Below are 21,592 nucleotides of genomic sequence, written 5' to 3' on the forward strand. Positions count from 1 at the left end.
ACTGGGAGAGCTTCCACTGAAGATGGTCGAGAAGAGCTTTCGGTACCTGGGGATACAGGTGGCTCGAAAGTGGGATGCCCTCCACAAGCTTAATCTATCTCAGCTGGTAGAGCAGATGGAGGGGGACTTTAAAAGGTGGGACATGCTCCCGCTATCTTTAGCGGGGAGGGTGCAGACCGTTAAGATGCCAGTTCTCCCCAGATTCCTGTTCGTCTTCCAGTGCCTTCCCATCCTCATCCCCAAGTCCTTCTTTAAGCGGGTGAACAAGATCATCTCGGGATTCGTATGGGCAAATAAGACCCCGCGAGTGAAGAGACTATACCTGGAGCGCAGTCAGGGGGGGTGGTGGGGGTGTGTGGGGGGGGTGTGTGGGGGGGGGCTGGCTAGCGCTGCTGAACTTTTGCAGCTACTACTGGGCGGCTAACATAGCCATGATTAGGAAATGGGTATTGGGGGAGGGGTCGACGTGGGAGCAGTTAGAGGCGTCCTCATGCAAAGGCACCAGCTTAGGGGCACTTGTAACGGCACCTCTGCCACTCTCGCCGGCGCGCTACTCCTCCAGTCCGGTGGTGGTGGCGGCATTAAAGATCTGGGGTCAGTGGAGAAGGCACAGGGGGGTGGAGGGAGCCTCAGTTTGGACCCAGATACGCAGCAATCACAGATTTGTCCCGGGCAAGATAGACGGAGGGTTCCAAAGCTGGCATAGGGCAGGCATTAAAAGGATGGGGGACCTGTTCATAGATGGGACCTTTCCCAGCCTGAAAGCGCTGGAGGGGAAATTCAGTTTGCCCCCTGGAAATGCTTTCAGATACCTTCAGGTACGCGTCTTTCTCAAAAAACAGGTGGTGTCATTTCCGCTGCTACCCCCACGCAGGATACAAGATAGGGTGGTCTCCGGCACTTGGGTAGGGGAAGGGAAGGTGTCGGACATCTACCAGGGACTTCAGGAGGTGGAGGAAGCCCCAGTGGAGGAACTTAAGGGCAAATGGGAGGAGGAGCTAAGCGGGGAGCTGGATGCGGGCCTGCGGGCGGATACACTAAACAGGGTCAATTCCTCTTCATGTGCCAGGCTTAGCTTAATCCAGTTTAAGGTGGACCACCAGGTGCACATGACGGCAACCAGGATGAGCAAGCTCTTTGGGGTTGAGGATAAATGTGCGAGGAGTGCGGGTAGCCCTGCAAATCATGTCCATATGTTCTGGGCATGCCCGGCTCTTAAGGGATTCTGGCAGGGATTTGCTAAGGCAATGTCCAAGAACTTGGACAAGCGGGTGGTGCCGAGTCCAGAGATAGCGATCTTTGGTGTGTCAGACGATCCGGGAGTTCAGGAAGCGAAAGAGGCCGACGTATTGGTCTTTGCCTCCCTGGTAGCCCAGAGACGGATCCTTTTAATGTGGAGGGACTCGAAGCCCCCGAGTGTAGAGACCTGGGTTAGTGACATGGCTGGATTTCTTAGCCTCGAGAAAATAAAGTTTGCCTTGAGAGGGTCCATGACAGGTTTCTCTCAGAGGTGGCAGCCGATCCTCGACTTTCTATGGAGAGAGAGAGAGAGAGAGAGAGAGAGAGAGAGAGAGAAGAGGAGGAGATCCAGAGATAACCAGCCAAAAACTCAAATATGGTGAATCCACTGGCGATGTATTTCTGGATTTCTCCAATACAAACACTAGGTTTTCTCGAAAAGCGGTATCGCACGCCTTACCATCTGCGAGTTTTCCTCCCGGTAGTTGGCAGCAATGTCTTGGTTTTCCATGGCGCCAGCAAGGAGACCAGTGGCATAGGTTCTCAGTGGCTGATCACTTTCTTTTGCCCACTTGAATAGGTTTTCGACAATTCCCTCCTAAAGAGAGAAAAGCACAGCAGCAATCGATGAGTTCTCTGCAGCCTCAGTCAGCAAATTCTCTCCCATAGTCCATTAAGTAACTTGATTAACACTGAAAATTAACCGGCCAAAATGGGAAAATTATAGTTGGCTTAATTCTCTCAAATGTAGGGATTTAAGGCAGTTGTGAATAGTGTGGGACGGTGGAGTTGAGGTAGGTCAGCCATGATCACATTGAATGATGGAGCAGGCTCAATGATCTGCTCTTGCTCCTATTTCTGATGTTACACATTGAGCTCAACTTCTCTTAAGGGCCATTTGTTGTGTGTGAGCTGAGACATTATGCGGAGTCAGGATTTGTGATGTTTGACAGGGAGATGGCCTGTGAGGAAGTTAACAGTTGAACCCAATAATCCACTGGTGATGTCCATAGAATCCCTACAGTACAGAAGGAAGTCATTCAACCCATTGAGTCTGCATGCACCCTCAAAAGAGCACTTTACCTAGGCCCTATCCCCATAATCCTGCGCATTGATCATGGTCAATCCATCTAACTAACCTGCAAATCTTTGGACTGTGTGGTACCGCTTCACAGGTTAAGATGGTCATCAATACTGTGACAGATGTGGGTACTTCAATTAATCCAGTACATGGTCAGGCTGAATGCAGTGCCCTGGTTTACCATTTATAATACTTCACAAACTGGACACAGCCCAATAAACAAACACTCACTCTCATCGGCATCCTTCCTCCTACCTTCTCCTGAAAGACAACAGCAGTTTCCAGTCCTGGCATGATATCCAACAGGAGACGGCATGCTGAAGTGTTGACTGAAGGATCTCTACTGGTCATCACGTAAGTATTCACCAGCTGTCCAAGGGTGCAGGATAGAAGAAATAAAGAACGACAATATTAAAACACTTAAACAAGTGTATGTTTATCTTTCACAAACAAATGGCACAGAGGCTTAGTATAGAAGTTTCTGTAAAATACTTTCACCCCTTGTCCACTCTATTGGTTGAAGGCAGCATGAGATTCCATCCTGCAAAAAAGAGACTAGATAAACTTCATGACCAGCTGTTTCACCTGGTCTAGAATAGCTGAACCAGAAGACATGCCCTGTTCTTGAAAGGTGGTGAATTCAAGACTAATGTGCAGAACTACCGGCCTCAATTTTAACACCCCCGCCCCCCCACTACGAGGAGAGGTTTAAAACATCAGGATTCGGCAACCCAAACTCATTCCTGCCCCTGAAGTCAATGCTACCTTAGATCAGCTGATCAGGAGGAACAGGAGAGCAGGCCAGCAAGGTTCCTCAGAGTTTTCTTCTATTCTGTTGTCAAACACTATTATTTTCTGTGATAAGAGAAGACTACAGCTGTTAGAAGTTTACTATACTTGTGCACCATGTGTCCCCATCAACACCAATCTGCTGCCCCTTACGCTGTGAGGCAAGGTTCCAAATCCCTTCAGTCACAGAATTAGCTCCCACTACAAATTCAAAGGTAAAGAAAGGAAAATTACTACTGTCTCACCTTGTCATCAAGACCAAAAGAATATTTAATGAATTCCCTTAATTAAAAAAAGTTTGACGTTATGTTTTTAAAAAAACCTTTGCTACCATAGAATGTGGTTACTTTCACTGTTTACCTTGACTGGTTTTGCAAACTGGAATAACTCACTAGCATCCTCAAACAGCTTCATCAAAGATGCATGATGTGAGTTAGGGTACAAGGGGGACTATGGGTGTTGGAAGCAGATTACCATTCAAGAGAATCAGGTGAATACTTGAAAAGAAAATTACAGGACTGTAGGGAAAGAGCAGACAATGAGGTTAATTGGACAGCTTTACCAAATAGCTGGCATGGACACGATGGGCTGAATGGCCTCCTCCTGTTCAATGTCAGACTGGCTAAGAAAGAAGCCATTTAGCCCATCAAGTTCATGCCGGCACGCTGCACAGCAATTCAGTCAGTTCCAAACCCCATGCTCCAGCCCCAAATGCTCATCCAATTTCCTTTTGAAATCATTGATCATCTTCCCTTCCACCAGTGTATCATTCTATGGTTGTAAGAGTTTGGGCTTCAAAGACTGGTCGTGCCTCATCTTTGATTCTGCCCAGGTTTGCTGCTCGCCACACTTACTTAGCAATAGACATACTTACCGAATTCATAAAATCATCATTTTTGAAGAGTATTTTTAACAGATGCCCCAGTCTACATTCTGGATCTGCTCGACCTAAAATATACAAATTAATTGCACATTACAAAGACTAGCATATTTTTCCTATTATATTGCAGCAATCTAATTTTCTCAATATCCAATTATGTTGCAGCAATCTAATCTTCTCAATATCCAATGTCGAGTTTCATGTAGGGGGCATGCTGATATTTCACACCAATCTCAGGCAGAAGTGATACCGTTACGGGAAACTGGTTAGTGACATTTCCAGAGCTTAAGAGAGTTCAGCAACATTTAACATTTTAAAATGTTTCAAGTTGTAAAACGTTGGGCTCCTAGATCTGCGGAATTTATCTTTTTCGTACAAGCATACAGCACAGCACAGGTGGGTATCAGGAGGGTCGCGGAGCCATTCACCGCGGCGTTCCCCATCGCGTGAATATGGGCGCAACGGCCACCGCAGCCAGCTTTTAAAAATGATGGCCACAACCGACCAAAAAAATGTGGGCGTGCTGCGCTTGTGTGCCCGCTCATCAGGGTGCATGCCCGGAGCCCAGAGAGATACACCGCCTACATCCGATGTCAGCACGCCGACCCAGGAGATTTTTTTAAAAAATTCAATTCAGTCTTCCTATATGCTCAATGGCTGAGCCTGCAGAACTCTCTTTGATAGTGAATTTTAGAGATTAAAAAGATTCACAATACTTTAAGTTAAGTAAATCCTCCTCGTCTATGTCTAAAATCATCGCACTGTAATTTGCAGACTATATCCCCAGATTGTAAACCACACTTCGGAGGAAAACACATTCTGCATCTGCTCTGTAGAGTCCTGAGAGAATAATGCATGTTTCAATGAGGTCATTTCTCATTCTTCGTTACTGCAGACTACAGAATATGAGGCCAGGCATTAAAGGCAAGAGAAAATAGTGGGTTGCAAAGGATGTCCAGTTGGTAAAAATGGGTCCTGGGTATAAAAGTTTGAAAAACACTGTTGTAGACAATCCACCCAGAGGAAACATCCTCCCATCTTGTACCTTGTCAAATCCCCTAACTTTGTATGTTAGTTCACTTCTCATTTTTCTGAACACGAGGGAATATACTCAATCTCTCTTTATAGGATAAATCATGCACCCCAGTAATAATTTTGCTGGACTTGCACTCGTTCTAAGACCAGGATATTCTCCAGATCCGACATGAGCAAGGCTCAATACAATTACACTGATATCTTTACTTACACTCCAATCCATCTAACCTACACATTTTTGGACTGTGGGAGGAAACCGGAGCACCCGGAGGAAACCCACGCAGACATGGGGAGAAAGTGCAACCTCCACAGTCACTAGGGCCAGAATTCAACCCAGGATCCTGGAGCTAGTGCTAACCACTGTGCCACCCTTAGCTTTATGATTCTTGTTCGAGAACACCCATTTTTGCTTTGAATGCCAACATTTCACAGCTGTCACCATTTAAAAACTACTCTACTTTCCTATTTTTCCTACCAAGTGGCTAACTTCACACTTCTCCACATTATATTCCATCTGCCACATTCTTGCTCAGTCACTTAACCCGCATATAATCCCTTTATAATGAAGACAAGGGGAGTCCATACCAAGTTGTAACAAATGTAACAAAGCTTGGGCAGCACGGTAGCATTGTGGATAGCACAATTGCTCCACAGCTCCAGGGTCCCAGGTTCGATTCCGGCTTGGGTCACTGTCTGTGCGGAGTCTGCACATCCTCCCCGTGTGTGCGTGGGTTTCCTCCGGGTGCTCCGGTTTCCTCCCACAGTCCAAAGATGTGCAGGTTAGGTGGATTGGTCATGACATAGTGTCCAAAATTGTCCTTGGTGTTGGGTGGGGTTACTGGGTTATGGGGGTAGGGTGGAGGTGTTGACCTTGGGTAGGTGCTCTTTCCAAGAGCCGGTGCAGACTCGATGGGCCGAATGGCCTCCTTCTGCACTGTAAATTCTATGATAATCTATGATTATCTACAAGGTTTAAGGTACACGACTCCTGGTAACACCCAACGGGTCTGAGGAGGTCGGTCTTAAATATGATGCTAATTGAGCCTCTCCCGCCCTCTTAGCGGGCGGGGAAGCTCTTAGTACTCATGTACCACGGGGAATACAATCAATCCCATCCCATAAATCCCGTGCGGGTGAAGGTTATGACATCCCTTCCCCTCCAAAGTTCGAAGGACCCTCCGAAGGCTGTGGATGAGGAGGAGGAAGAGGAGAAGAAGCAGAAGAAGAAGTATGATGGACTCTTCAGGCTCATGCAGAACGTCCTACACCCGAGGCGCTAGGTTTGAGGGCATGTACCGCATCGCGAAGCTCTGTTTCTGACAGGAACGCCACGGCAGCCGGTCAGCTGGAAGTAGCAGCACAGCAGAGTCCACATCGGATGCCACAGAAGGCAGCGTGTCCATTTCTGAATCTGAAGAGGCGACACCCCGCAGGTCTGTGTCAAGACATCCGTGGGGTACCACAGTGGACCGAGCCGACAGCGGGACTGGACGATCCGGAACCAGGTGCACATCAAGAACTTTAAGAAGGTGCAGCATTTTTGACGGAAGTTGATCCAAATGGTGCCTCAGCAGCTGGCCACCGACCCACCTGGTAGGAGATCGGCCCCGCCTGGCAGAGAAAAGTCCCCGGGAGCCACCAAGTGCCGTCTGCGAAGTTGTGAATGAACACCATGTCTCCTGGTAAGAATTGAATGGGGGTGGTCGACGCCAATCAGGGCAACGTTCTTGTAGCTCTTGGTTATGGTGCACGTTCGCCCCAATGTCAGGGCACAGCAAGCTAAGATGGGTATGGAGTCGCCGGCCTATGAGCATCTCTGCCGGGGCCACTCCCAATCACTGCATGCGGCTTGGTCCAATAAGAGAACAAAAACCAAGCCAACCTTGTATCCATGAAAGTTGAAGTTGGTTTCCAGAGCCCTTGTTTAAAAGTCTGCATGGTCCATTCAACCAACCCATTAGATGGTGGGTGGCAAGGGGCTTTCTGCACATGCCGAATCCCATTGGCTTCTGGAAAGCTGAGAACACCTCACTGGTGAAAGAAGCCCCATTATCCATGACGAGGACCTCGGGGATGCCGTGCATCGAAAGAGATATATAGTCTCTCTATTGTCGCGCAAGAGATGATGGTCGTCATTCTGTGGACCTCAAACCACTTGGAATAGGCGTCTATCAAAAGAAGAAGCATCCAAGTCCATGAACAAAACTGGTGTTAGCCCTGGGGCAGCCCGGCCACTCAGGGATGAAGGGGCGTGGTAGAAGGGAGTTTCTGGTGCTCCTGGCAAACAGAACACTGCTGAGCCACTGTCTCAATGTCCAGATCCATTCCTGGCCACCAGACACTGCTCTGCACCAACATTTTCATATTAGACATCCCCGGGTGCCCATTGTGCTGGTTCCGTTGGGCAGGTTCTGCTGGATAAGTGCCTGACCCTCCACTGGGACTGCAACCTGCGTGACCAACAGTAGAATACCATCGTCCACACTAAGTTTGGACATTCTGGAGAAGGCTTGCAACTCCCCTGGTAGCTGTTGATGCTGGTCAAACAACAATAGATGCCATTCCTTGGCAAGTACGAGGTCTGTCTGAGCCTAGCAGGGAGAGTAGCGATGAGCAGCAGGGAGTCCATGAAATTGAAAACGGTGATGAGTGTGTCCGCCTGAGCGGATGGCCATGGCCTCGTGCAGAAATGGTAACCGGCTCAGTGAGTCAGTGTACACAATGTGGGTCCACGACTGATGCTCGAAAAGGAAGTACTCATAAGTGGCCAGCAACAGGGCCCATGCCGACGCAATAGGCAGGATTGCCTCGTCCTCTTGAAAGAGATCAAGTAAGGGCTTATGGTTCGTCATGATGTAGAACTGGTGGCCGTTGATGCACTTGTGGAACGTTACAACCCCGAATACCACCACCAGACCTTCCTTCTTGATTTACGTATATTTACGCTCGGCCGCAATCAGCGTTTGAGATTCAGAAGTGACCAGCTGCTCCCGACCATCAGGCATTCGATGAGCCAGAACAGCCCCAATCCCATAAGGCAACGCATCACACTTGACAATCAATGGTTTGGCCAAATCGTAGGGTGATGGCGCTCCCAAGGATGACAACCACCTCTTGACATGCAGAAAAGCCACCTCCTGGGCTGCATCCCATAGCCAGACCTGGTGCTTCTAAAGGAGCAGATGCAGAGGAGCCAGTATTGCCGCAAGATTCGGGAAATATCTCCCCTAATAATTGACTAACCCCAGAAACGAGTGGAATTCCGTTGCGTCATTCGGTGCGGGGCCAACTGAATGGCGCGTACTTTCTCCGCCACCGGGTGCAAGCTGTCACTGCCCACCCGATAACCTTAGTAGACAACCACTCTCGCGTGGAACATGCACTTCGCCCAACACAGGCGGAGGCCAAACTCCGAGAAGCGTCGCAACACCACCTCCAGGTTATTCAAGTGCTCCTGGTCGGAACCCCCATGACCAGCGCATGTTGTAAATACACTGCAACGCTTGGCATCCCCGTAGGATGTTCTCCATGAGATGCTCAAATATATATGCCGATGAGACATAGAAAGGCAGCTGGATGTACTCAGAGAACCCGGTGCTGAGAGGACCATTAGAGCTCAAGTTGCAGTTACATATGACTCATATCCAGCTTTGTGAACGAACACCCACCAGCCAGTTTAGCATTCAGTTCCTCAGTGCAAGGCATGGGCTAGCAATCGAGTCTCAAAATCGTATTGACCATCAACTTGTAATCCCCGCATGGTGGACGGTCCCGTCCAATTCATGACAGGGACTACTGGTGCCACCCAGTTGCCGAAATGCACTGGTCAAATAATGTCCAAATTCTCCAACCTGTCGAGCTCGGCTTCCACCTTCTCCACCAAAGCGTACAGAACTGGGCTCACTCAGACTCAGAAGTAGTGCGGCGGAGGCGGCATGTGGTGCAATGGTTAGCACTGGGACTACGACGCTGAGTACCCGGGTTCGAATCCCGGCCATGGGTCACTGTCCATGCGGAGTTTGCGCATTCTACCCGTGCCTGCGTGGGTTTCATCACTGTAGCCATGTAAAATGGCTACCTGCAAAGGACCATGGGAATTGTGACAATTTGGGACACAGACAGGAACACAACCTCTGTGTATTGCGCAAAGAAACCAGACTTGGCTGAAACTTGTATCCATTAAGAGTCGATCACCATTTCCCCCAGGACAATAGAGTTTGAATCAAGGAGTTACAACATGCACAGAACAGGCCCTTCGGCCCAAAGTAGCAGACTAACCAACGCCACCCCCCCTTATTTGGAAAGGCCTACGTGCCTGGGACAAAGATAGCTAGGACCCACCCAGCTATTGAGGTATCCACTCCCTAATTGGCTGAGATCAATGAGAGTGATCGAAAACCCTATTGATCCATTGGACCCGGAGTAAGGACCGTCCAAAAGGGTGCGAAAGAGACGAAGGATAAAAAGCCCTGCGAACTAGAGATCGATCACTTTTGGGACCGGCCTGTGTGCGACCAACTGCAGCAGAATAACCAAGTTCAAGGACCCGCGACCATTCCTGAAGGACGAGCCCAGCTGAGACGAACCCAACCACTTCCAAACCGACCACGTGGACCCAGATAAAGGCCTTATCTCGCACAGTGCCGGTCACTCGAAGTTAACTAAAGGTCATCTTAGTCGTTAGGTGTAGTTTAGTACGGAGCCGCACGTGTTATTGTATAGAGATACAAGTCTTGTGTTATTAATAAACTGTGTTATTGAGCTAACATATTGGTTGTGTGGTTATTTGGTCGATATAAGAAACAGCTTGTGGTTCACCCCAAAGTAAAGAAGGCAACAGCCCCACAACCCAAAGGTGTGCAGGTTAGGTGGATTGACCACACTAAATTGCCCCTTAATTGGAAAAATATAATTGGGTACTCTAAATTATTTTTTTAAAGTAGCGCAGCTGAGCCTCCGGGGCAACTTGCATTTTGGCCACAGCTGCTTTTATGGTCCCCAAGGCTAGAAAACGTCCAGGTACTTACTGAGCACCTCACAAGGTCCACCAGACCCCACCGGTAGAATGTGCTGCCAGTCAAAGCGCAAATGGCACAACCAATCGCATCCCAGCAGGCTGGGGCCGTCCCCTTGAACACCAATAAGGGGGAAGGTGAACCGACTGAAGACCATAAACAACAGGGTCAATGTTATCCAGTGATTTTCATTGGTGAACGTAGTGTGAACACTAAAATGGCATGCAGCAAAGGAAGCTTGGAAAAGTGGCCAAGTTCAGGGACAAGCAAGCTGCAGCTCTCAAAGGGGGGGGGGGGGGGGTGCTGCTGCTGCTGACCGATGAGCTCTACGAGCTGGTCAAAGGGGGAGGTGTCAGGCGCCACTGGGTGCAAACATATCGGGGACCACAAGTGATTAGCAGGATCACCATCTGCCGCTCATCTTCCGCGATATGATTAACACAAAAGAAATGGTGCATCCGCTCCACATAGTGAGCCCAACCCTTGACTCTGGTGTCAAACGCGTCCAGCCGCATGAACAGAGGCATGGCAAAAAAGCAAGGCACCAACTAGGATACACGAACGCATGGAGGAGGCCGAACCAACAGAGCCAGTGTTGACAGCAGACCAGTTTATTCCTCGTCGCCAGTTTTAAGACATAGGCAGTCCACACCAAGTTGTAACAACTTTTTTTTCATTAAAAAAAAAATATAAATTTAGAGTGCCCAAACATGTTTTTTCCAATTAAGGGGCAATTTAGCGTGGCCAATGCACCTATCCGACACATCTTTGGGTTGTGGGAGTGAAATCCACGCAGGCACGGTGAAAATGTGCAAATTCCACACAGACAGTGACCAGAGGCCAGAATTGAACCATAGGCAGCAGTGCTAACCACTGTGCCACCGTGTCGCCTAAATTGTAATAAATTAAACAACGCTTTATTTACAAGGTTTAAGGTACACTCCTGCCGATAGTACCCAACCAGGTGTGCCCACTGGGGTGTGAAGAGGCCAGTCCTGAACTGGTCGACCTCTGGGCTGGTTTAGCATAGTGGGCTTACAATGTAGAACAATGCCAGCAGTGCGGGTTCAATTCCCGTACCAGCCTCCCCGAACAGGCGCTGGAATGTGGCGACTAGGGGCTTTTCACAGTAACTTCATTGAAGCCTACGTGTGACAATAAGCGATTATTATTATTGTCATACAATGTTAATTGAGCTTCCTCCACCCCCTTAGCGGGGAAGCTCATATTTCGCAAGGGACATCGGAAATACAATCGTCATTACCACGTCATAAGTCCTGGCGGGGCAGGTTATGACACCCATGCAGCCACTTGGCAATCTCCTCTCTCACCTAACCGTTGCACCATCAGCAAACGTGGATACATTACACTCAGTTCCCTCATCTAAATCATTGATTGAGATTGTAAGTAGTAGAGGCCTAAGCATTGATCCTTGTGTCGCCCTATTAGTTACAGGTTTTTCAATCCTACTTTGTTTTCTGTCCATTAACCAACCCTCAATCCATACTAAATATATTACCATGAGCTCTATTTGTGTAATAAACACTTAAGTAGCACCTTAATAAAATGGTTTTAAAAAAGTTCAAATCAACTACATCCACTGGTTTCCTAACTACATCCTCAAAACTAAGATTTATCATGGGCGGCACTGTGGCGCAGTGGTGAGCACTGCTGTCTCACTGCACCAAGGACCAGGGGTACTGTCCACGTGGAGTTTGATCATTCTCCCAGTGTCTGTGTGGGTCTCACACCCATAACCCAAAGATGCGCAGGGTAGGTGGACTGGCCACACTAAACTGACCCTTAATTGGAAAAACAAAATTGGAAACTTTAAATTAAAAAAAAAAACTAAGATTCATCAAAAACTATTTCCCCTCCACAAATCTGTTGACCTTGATCAAGCATGAGTCTTGAAGTGCCAGGCTATCAAATTGTCTCATAATTGATTCCAGCATTTTCCTTATTATTGTCAGGCCAGCTGACCTGCTGATGCCCGTTTTGCCTTTCCCACCTTCCTTAAATAGTTACCTTTGTTACCAATGGGCAAGTGCAACTGAGAAACAATGGAGCAGCAGCACAATTACACAATTGGTTATTTGGGAGTTTTGCAACACGAGTTCCACAGAAATCACACACTAATCACATGTCCTCTCTAGAAGGACCAGTGCGGTGGCTAGCACTGCTGCCTCATGGTACCAAAGACCCGAGTTCGAACCCAGTCCTAAGTCACTGGCCGTGTGGAGTTTGCACATTCTCCCGTGTCTGCATGGGTCTCACCCCCACAACCCAAAGATGTGCAGGGTAGGTGGATTGGCCACGCTAAACTGCCATTTAATTGGAAAATTTTCAAAAATATTTTTTTAAAAAATAGAAACCATTAGCCACCAAGCGAACTAGAAATGGAGTCCAGTTAATAATCAGAGCCACAATCAGGGAATAATGATGAACTGCTTTCAGAATGCAGCACTACAGCTCAACTCACTGAATGTTTATTGTTAATCCAAGCTAAACATTTCACCGGACACTAAGTGCAACATTTGTCTCAATAATGACTTCTCATATGCGATGTTCGGTTGGATCCGGCTGCTGAATAAGCACATGTATTAGCAAAAACTCGTATTTGTTGGTCTCTGCTATTGCTGCAGTTCAATGGCAGGCCTCACAATAGATTTGGCCAGAGGATCAGCTGATGCCACTGCAACTATTTAAATGCAAAAGATCAAGCTTACCTGGGTGCCTATCATCAAAGGGATCAGGGTCAGCTTTATGGTACTCCTCAGTCTCCTTCTCAATGAGGTCTGAAATCCTAAAAAGATAAATGAATGTTTTCAGCACAATATCTGTTTTCAGCACAGTATCTCAGAATACCACCTTCAGGCTTTTTAATGATACGCCAATATCCCCAGTTAATGAACAAAAGGGAATTCTCTACGTTAGTGCTTTTCAATATTTTTAATATAAAAAGTATTTTTATTGAAGGGTTTTATTTCGAACAAAAAAAATAAATATAAATCAAAAAATACACAACAGTAACATGAAAAACTGATATTTACAAAGTACAGCATTAGAGATAGAAAGAGAAAAGGAGAAGATTCATCAGTTCACAGTGTAATGCTACCGTAATACTGATTGTAAGCGGGCACAGTGCAAACATTTTTTTCTTTGTGATGGTGTGAATGGATGGAAACCCCCCGCAAGCTGCTGGTCACGAACAGGTCTTCGAAGATGGTGGTGAACTGCCTCCACTCGAGATGGAACCATTCATCCCACCCCTTATTGGCCAATGTTATTTTTTCCAAGCCTCAAGAATTCCGGTCGGGCAGCTCCGATCTCCACCAGAGCAGGAGTTGTCGTCAGGCTAATAGAAAGGTGAAGGCTAGGGCGTCGGCCCCCCTCCCATCGAGGAGCCCTGGCTGCTCTGATACACCGAAGACGGTCACTAATGGGCATGGCTCCAACTTAATGCCAACGATCTCTGACATGGCCGTGGTCCAGAATCTGATCAACCTAGGCAAGACCAGAACACGTGGGAGTGGTTGGCCGGACCCCCTGTCAGCGCTCTCATCTGTCTTCCACCTCTGGGAATAACCCACTCATGCGCGTCCTGCACACCACCTTCAGCTGCGCCAGGCTCAGCCTCACACACTAGGAGGTGGAGTTTGCTGTGTAGTATTTCACTCGAGTCCACCCGCTATCCCGATGCCTAGTTCTTCCTCCCACTTCTCTCTCGTGACGTCCAGTGGGGCCCTTACCTCCTCTAACAGTTGTCATATATGTATGCACACCTTACCCTCCCCTAATTTGTTCTGTGCTAATAGTCTGTCCAGTAGGATACATCTGGTTAGCTGCGTGTACTGATGGGGCTTCTTTGCGGAGGAATTCCCATATTTGGAGATACCTGAGCTCGTTCCCGTTCAGGAGCTTGAGCTTCTCCGTTCGTTCCCGGGTTGCTACTCTACTGTCTACATATAGATCTCTGACCCTCAGCATCACCCCCCCAACACCCACATCTTTGGGTTGTGGGGGTGAGACCCACGCAGACACGGGGAGAATGTGCAAACTCTCTACGGACAGTGACCCGGGGACGGAATCAAACCCGGGTTCCTTGGCACCGTGCGGCAGCAGTGCTAACCACTATGCCACCGTGCTGCCCAGGACCCTTAAAGTGATATCCGACAACTCCGTTAAGTCTTTCAATGATCTGCCTTCGCCTTCATTAAGTCCATAGAGGGCAGGAAGTTGGACTGATATTCTGCAGCTCTGAAAATTTGAAATGCTGACATTCTCCCCTTGTTATTTGTCTGATTTCATGGTCATATACCCTGCTTAACAGGTAACATGTAGACTTCCGGGTGCGGCGATGACCAGCTGAGTCGCACGTTTCGGCAGCTCCCGGTGAAACTGACTTTTGGGCTCTTGATAGGAGCCCCAACGGCAATTTTGACGGCTAAAAACACTGCGGTAAACCAGAAGGGAATCCCCCCTGGATACGGATGAAAAAAGGAGGAGAAAGTGGCCGGATTGCAGTGGATCCTTTAGAACAGCGGCAAGGAAGGCAAGCAAAAACCAAGATGGCGTCGGAAGGTGGCAGTTTAACATGGGGCCCTGAACAACAAGAGTTCTTGAAATGCTGTGTGGAAGAGCTCAAAAAGGAAAAGAAGAAAGAGCTGTTGGCCCCGATACTACAGGCGATCGAAGGGCGAAAGGAGGAACAAAAGACCCAGGAGCGGGAGCTTCGGGTCGTGAAGGCAAAGGCAGCCGAGAATGAGGATGACATACAGGGCCTGGTGGTGAAGACGGAGACGCATGAGGCACATCAGAAACGATGTGTGGAAAGGTTGGAGGCACTGGAGAACAACGCAAGGAGGAACAACCTGAGGATTCTCGGTCTTCCTGAAGGTGCGGAGGGAGCGGACGTCGGGGCATATGTGAGCACGATGCTGCACTCGTTAATGGGAGCGGAGGCCCCGGCGGGTCCGTTGGAGGTGGAGGGAGCATACCGAGTGATGGCGCGAGGACCGAGAGCAGGAGAAATTCCCAGAGCCATAGTGGTGAGATTCCTCCGTTTTAAGGATAGAGAAATGGTCCTTAGATGGGCGAAGAAAACTCGGAGCAGTAAATGGGAGAACGCGGTGATCCGCGTTTATCAAGACTGGAGTGCGGAGGTGGCGAGAAGGAGGGCGAGCTTTAATCGGGCCAAGGCGGTGCTTCATAAAAAGAAGATAAAATTTGGAATGCTGCAACCGGCAAGACTGTGGGTCACATATCGAGGGAGGCACCACTACTTTGAGACGGCGGATGAAGCGTGGACTTTTATTGTGGAAGAAAAACTGGAATGAGCGGGTTATTAAAAAGAACGTTCGAACAAAGTGGTGGGGCGAATGTGGGGGGCAAAGAGGGGGGTTAAAAAGGGGGGAAAAGAGGAGTTTTATGTACTAATCCTGCGATGTGGTAACTTTCTCTCTTCCACAGGTGGTGATGGGGGGAGGAGGGGAGGTGGAGGAGATGGGGCGTTGGCCATTGGGGGCGTGGCCAAGGGAGAAGCGCGGGCTTGGTTCCCGCGCTATGATAATCATGGCGGGAATAGAGAAGCAGGAAGGAGGGGGCGTCGCACGGTGCAAGCCGAGGTCGGCCAGAGTTTGCTGACTTCTGGGAGCAACAAGGGGGGAGTAATTACGCTAGCGGGGGATCTAGCAGGGGGGTGGGAGGGGGGAATTACTGGGTTGCTGCTGCTGGGGAGAAGGGGGAGCTGGTATGGGAGGGGATGGGCGGGGGGGCACCGCCTGGGGGAGATACAGCTGTGTGGGAACCGGGTGAGGAGCTGGAAAAAGGTGATGGCTAATCGACAAGGGGGGGGGGTAGGAAGCCCCCCAACCCGGCTGATCACGTGGAACGTGAGAGGGCTGAACGGGCCGATAAAGAGGGCACGGGTACTCGCACACCTTAAGAAACTTAAGGCAGATGTGGTTATGTTACAGGAAACGCACCTGAAACTGATAGACCAGGTTAGGCTACGCAAAGGATGGGTGGGGCAGGTGTTCCATTCGGGGCTAGATGCGAAAAACAGGGGGGTGGCTATATTAGTGGGGAAGCGGGTAATGTTCGAGGCAAAGACTATAGTGGCGGATAACGGGGGCAGATACGTGATGGTGAGTGGCAAACTACAGGGGGAGACGGTGGTTTTGGTAAACGTATATGCCCCGAACTAGGATGATGCCAATTTTATGAGTCGGATGCTGGGACGCATTCCGGACCTAGAGATGGGAAAGCTGACAATGGGGGGAGATTTTAATACGGTGTTGGAACCAGGGCTGGATAGGTCGAAGTCCAGGACTGGAAGGAGGCCGGCAGCAGCCAAGGTACTTAAAGATTTTATGGAGCAGATGGGAGGTGTAGACCCGTGGAGATTTAGCAGACCTAGGAGTAAGGAGTTCTCGTTTTTCTCCTATGTCCATAAAGTCTACTCGCGAATAGACTTTTTTGTGCTGGGAAGGGCATTGATCCCGAAGGTGAGGGGAACGAAGTATACGGCTATAGCCATTTCGGATCACGCTCCACACTGGGTAGACTTGGAGATAGGGGAGGAAACAGGAGGGCGCCCACCCTGGAGAATGGACATGGGACTAATGGCAGATGAGGGGGTGTGTCTAAGGGTGAGGGGGTGCATTGAAAAGTACTTGGAACTCAATGATAATGGGGAGGTCCAGGTGGGAGTGGTCTGGGAGGCGCTGAAGGCGGTGGTTAGAGGGGAGCTGATATCAATAAGGGTACATAAAGGGAAGCAGGAGAGTAAGGAACGGGAGCGGTTGCTGCAAGAACTTTTGAGGGTGGACAGACAATATGCGGAAGCACCGGAGGAGGGACTGTACAGGGAAAGGCAAAGGCTACATGTAGAATTTGACTTGCTGACTACGGGCACTGCAGAGGCACAATGGAGGAAGGCACAGGGTGTACAGTACGAATATGGGGAGAAGGCGAGCAGGTTGCTGGCACACCAATTGAGGAAAAGGGGAGCAGCGAGGGAAATAGGGGGAGTGAGGGATGAGGAAGGAGAGATGGAGCGGGGAGCGGAGAGAGTGAATGGAGTGTTCAAGACATTTTATAAAAAATTATATGAAGCTCAACCCCCGGATGGGAGGGAGAGAATGATGGGCTTCTTGGATCGGCTGGAATTTCCCAAGGTGGAAGAGCAGGAAAGGGTGGGACTGGGAGCACAGATCGAGGTAGAAGAAGTGGTGAAAGGAATTAGGAGCATGCAGGCGGGAAAGGCCCCGGGACCGGATGGATTCCCAGTCGAATTCTATAGAAAATATGTGGACTTGCTCGCCCCGGTATTGACGAGGACCTTTAATGAGGCAAAGGAAAGGGGACAACTGCCCCCGACTATGTCTGAAGCAACGATATCGCTTCTCTTAAAGAAGGAAAAGGACCCGCAGACCTATTTCCCTCCTAAATGTAGATGCCAAGATCCTGGCCAAGGTAATGGCAATGAGAATAGAGGAATGTGTCCCGGGGGTGGTCCACGAGGACCAAACTGGGTTTGTGAAGGGGAGACAGCTGAACACGAATATACGGAGGCTGTTAGGGGTAATGATGATGGCCCCACCAGAGGGGGAAACGGAGATAGTAGTGGCGATGGATGCCGAGAAAGCATTTGATAGAGTGGAGTGGGATTATTTGTGGGAGGTGTTGAGGAGATTTGGTTTTGGAGAGGGGTATGTTAGATGGGTGCAGCTGTTGTATAGGGCCCCGATGGCGAGCGTGGTCACGAATGGACGGGGATCTGCATATTTTCGGCTCCATAGAGGGACAAGGCAGGGATGCCCTCTGTCCCCATTATTGTTTGCACTGGCGATTGAGCCCCTGGCGATAGCGTTGAGGGGAGTACTTAGAGGAGGAGAAGAACACCGGGTATCTTTGTATGCGGACGATTTGCTACTATACGTGGCAGACCCGGCGGAGGGGATGCCAGAAATAATGCGGATACTTGGGGAGTTTGGGGATTTTTCAGGGTATAAATTGAACATGGGGAAAAGTGAGTTGTTTGTGGTGCATCCAGGGGAGCAGAGTAGAGAAATAGAGGACCTACCGTTGAGGAAGGTAACAAGGGACTTTCGTTACCTGGGGATCCAGATAGCCAAGAATTGGGGCACATTGCATAGGTTAAATTTAACGCGGTTGATGGAACAAATGGAGGAGGATTTCAAGAGATGGGATATGGTATCCCTGTCACTGGCAGGGAGGGTGCAGGCGGTTAAGATGGTGGTCGTCCCGAGATTCCTGTTTGTGTTTCAGTGCCTCCCGGTGGTGATCACGAAGGCTTTTTTTTTTTTTATAAAAGGATTGAAAAGAGCATCATGGGTTTTGTGTGGGCCGGGAAGACCCCGAGAGTGAGGAAGGGATTCTTACAGCGTAGCAGGGATAGGGGGGGCTGGCACTACCGAGCCTAAGTGAGTATTATTGGGCCGCTAATATTTCAATGGTGAGTAAGTGGATGGGAGAGGAGGAGGGAGCGGCGTGGAAGAGATTAGAGAGGGCGTCCTGTAGGGGGACTAGTCTACAGGCTATGGTGACAGCCCCATTGCCGTTCTCACCGAGGAACTACACCACAAGCCCGGTGGTGGTGGCTACACTGAAGATTTGGGGACAGTGGAGACGGCATAGGGGAAAGACTGGAGCCTTGGGGGGGTCCCCGATAAGAAACAACCATAGGTTTGCCCCGGGGGGAATGGATGGGGGATATGGAATGTGGCAAAGAGCAGGAATAACGCAACTGAAAGATCTGTTTGTGGATGGGAAGTTCGCGAGTCTGGGAGCGCTGACCGAGAAATATGGGTTGCCCCTAGGGAATGCATTCAGGTATATGCAACTGAGGGCTTTTGCGAGGCAACAGGTGAGGGAATTCCCGCAGCTCCCGACACAAGAGGTGCAGGACAGAGTGATCTCAAAGACATGGGTGGGGGATGGTAAGGTGTCAGATATATATAGGGAAATGAGGGACGAAGGGGAGACTATGGTAGATGAACTAAAAGGGAAATGGGAAGAAGAGCTAGGGGAGGAGATCGAGGAGGGGCTGTGGGCAGATGCCCTAAGCAGGGTAAACTCGTCGTCCTCGTGTGCCAGGCTAAGCCTGATTCAGTTTCAGGTATTACACAGGGCGCATATGACTGGAGCACGGCTCAGTAAATTTTTTGGGGTGGAGGATAGGTGTGCGAGGTGCTCGAGAAGCCCAGCGAATCATACCCATATGTTTTGGTCATGCCCGGCACTACAGGGGTTTTGGATGGGGGTGACAAAGGTGCTTTCAAAAGTAGTGGGGGTCCGGGTCGAACCAAGCTGGGGGTTGGCTATATTTGGGGTTGCACAAGAGCCAGGAGTGCAGGAGGCGAGAGAGGCCGATGTTTTGGCCTTTGCATCCCTAGTAGCCCGGCGCAGGATATTGTTAATGTGGAAAGAAGCCAAGCCCCCGGGGGTGGAGACCTGGATAAATGACATGGCAGGGTTTATAAAGCTAGAGCGGATTAAGTTCGTTCTAAGGGGGTCGGCTCAAGGGTTCACCAGGCGGTGGCAACCGTTCGTCGAATACCTCGCAAAAAGATAGATGGAATGGAAAAAAGAAGGCAGCAGCAGCAGCCCAGGATCGGGGGGGGGGGGGGGAGAAGAGAGAGAGAGGAGGAGGAGGAGGAACCAGAAGGACTCTCAGGGTTGTTAATATATACTGTATAATATGTATAGGTCGTTGCGACAGATAATTATATATTGGACTGTTAAATTATATTTTTGGAGAGTGTTACTTGTGATAAGGCAGTTGCCAATTAGGGTTAGTTTTCATTTTTGTTATTTATTATTTATTCATTTTTGTTTATAAAATAGGTCATTGTTATTTGTGTTGTTATAATATCGTGTAAAGGATGCACAATGTACTGTGTTGGTTGACCAAAAATTTTCAATAAAATATGTATTAAAAAAAACAGGTAACATTTGAGCGCTGTATTGAATGTCTTTTTCTTGTCCTTAAGTGTTCCAGTGACTTATTATTATTCATGGTAGCTGTGCCGTGTGCTATTTATCTACCGTCTTTTATTATTATGTCCTGTCTTTAATCACTTCAGACTAAATGGTGCCATTGCCGGGAGGTGGGTGCAGACCTTCATGGGTGGGTACTTTTGCTGCCTTTTTTTTCCTCTCCTTGTTGAGGAGGTTGTCTTCTGACGGTAATGACAGTATGGCCGTAGGGTTAGCCCTGCGGGTTCTCACTTTTGTTGAGGAATGTGCCCTTAGAACTATTGTGATCATGGTTCTTTTTTAAAAATTATCTTGAGGTTCCTATGCTGTTGACTATATCCTGTATAGAAACAGACAGGTCAATTATCCAAGAGAAGAACATGTTAGGTATATTCTGGTGCCTCTGATGTTGCTTAAGATGAGAGGAGTGGCGAGGTGTTATGGCGAATGCGGTGCGAAAATTCTATCCTATTTTATTTCTGGTGGTCTACGCAATACGATATCCAATTTTAAACTTTGTTCTTAGAATGTGCAGGGAATTAATCATCCTATCAAAAGGAAAAAGATCCTTTCTTTTCTTGAGGACAAAGTGGACATAGCCTTATTACAGGAGACTTACTTGGACGACAGGAGTGCTTAAAGTTAAGGCGAGAGTGGGGTGGGGAAGGTCTTTTTTGCTTCCTTCTACGAAAATACCAGGGGTGAGGCAGTTTTGGTCAACAAGAACAACCCCATCAAAATGGAGACTTGTTGTGTTACGGTTATGGAAGATAGGTATGTGATTGTCCGAAGGCTTAGTACATGGAGAAACTGATTCAATAACGAATGTATATGGCCCACTGAACCACCCCCTGGAGTTAATCACAAATGCTTTTTCGAACCGTGGGGTTGGCCTTGGCCAACTCTTTTGTAGGTGAAGAATTTAATTGTCATCTGAACCCCTTGATGGACAAGATCCAGTTACTAGAAATGCCCGCACTCTGCAGGTTAGAGTGCTGGCCTCAGTGTGAAGAAATGGGATATCTGAACATATGGAAGACCTTGCATCCTGGAGGTAGGGATTTTTCTTTTTTCTCAGCCCCTCATCAATGTCACACTAGAATAGATTTTTTTTTAATGCCCAGGGCTTTCATATATTTAGTGTCCTCTTGTTCTATGCAAAGCATTTTAATCTCTGACCATGCTCCCCTCTTCCTGAGATTTTTGCTTGAGGGCTCACTCTGCAGGTCTAGGTCATGGCAGTTTGACACCTCTCTGCTTAGGGATAAATTCTTTATTATATATTTTAAGAAGGAGTTTGAGCTTTTTTATTCTGTCAATTCCCTTTCTGATGTCCCTCCATCCATCCACTTTGCGGTTAGTTATTTCACACACAAAGGCAGACAATGCTGGAGAGCAAGTCTGGTCAATCTGGTGACATGGTGGTACGCATGGAGCATTTCTTCTCTTTGTTTGAGCCCCCGGTGAGGATCAGCGCTTGGCCCTTGGCGCTCCTACCTCTGCGGTCATGAAGGAGCTTCAGCCAGGGAAAGCTCCAGGATCAGATGG

General features: G+C 48.7%; 1 protein-coding gene across 5 annotated transcripts in view; it reads right to left on the reverse strand.

Moving 5' to 3' along the window:
• LOC140388239 (DDB1- and CUL4-associated factor 1-like) overlaps positions 1-21,592 on the reverse strand; it is a 187,334-nt gene that overhangs the window by 128,898 nt on the left and 36,844 nt on the right. For all 5 annotated transcript variants that reach the window (XM_072472072.1, XM_072472073.1, XM_072472071.1 and 2 more), the window contains 4 exons: positions 12,769-12,845; positions 3,984-4,057; positions 2,576-2,689; positions 1,700-1,837 (listed from right to left, as the gene is read on the reverse strand). In XM_072472072.1, the coding sequence (XP_072328173.1) occupies positions 1,700-1,837; positions 2,576-2,689; positions 3,984-4,057; positions 12,769-12,845 (403 nt within the window). The remainder of the gene's footprint in view (positions 1-1,699; positions 1,838-2,575; positions 2,690-3,983; positions 4,058-12,768; positions 12,846-21,592) is intronic.

Source organism: Scyliorhinus torazame, chromosome 13 (assembly GCF_047496885.1).
Source record: "Scyliorhinus torazame isolate Kashiwa2021f chromosome 13, sScyTor2.1, whole genome shotgun sequence".
In the NCBI taxonomy this organism is placed as follows: Eukaryota; Metazoa; Chordata; class Chondrichthyes; order Carcharhiniformes; family Scyliorhinidae; genus Scyliorhinus; species Scyliorhinus torazame.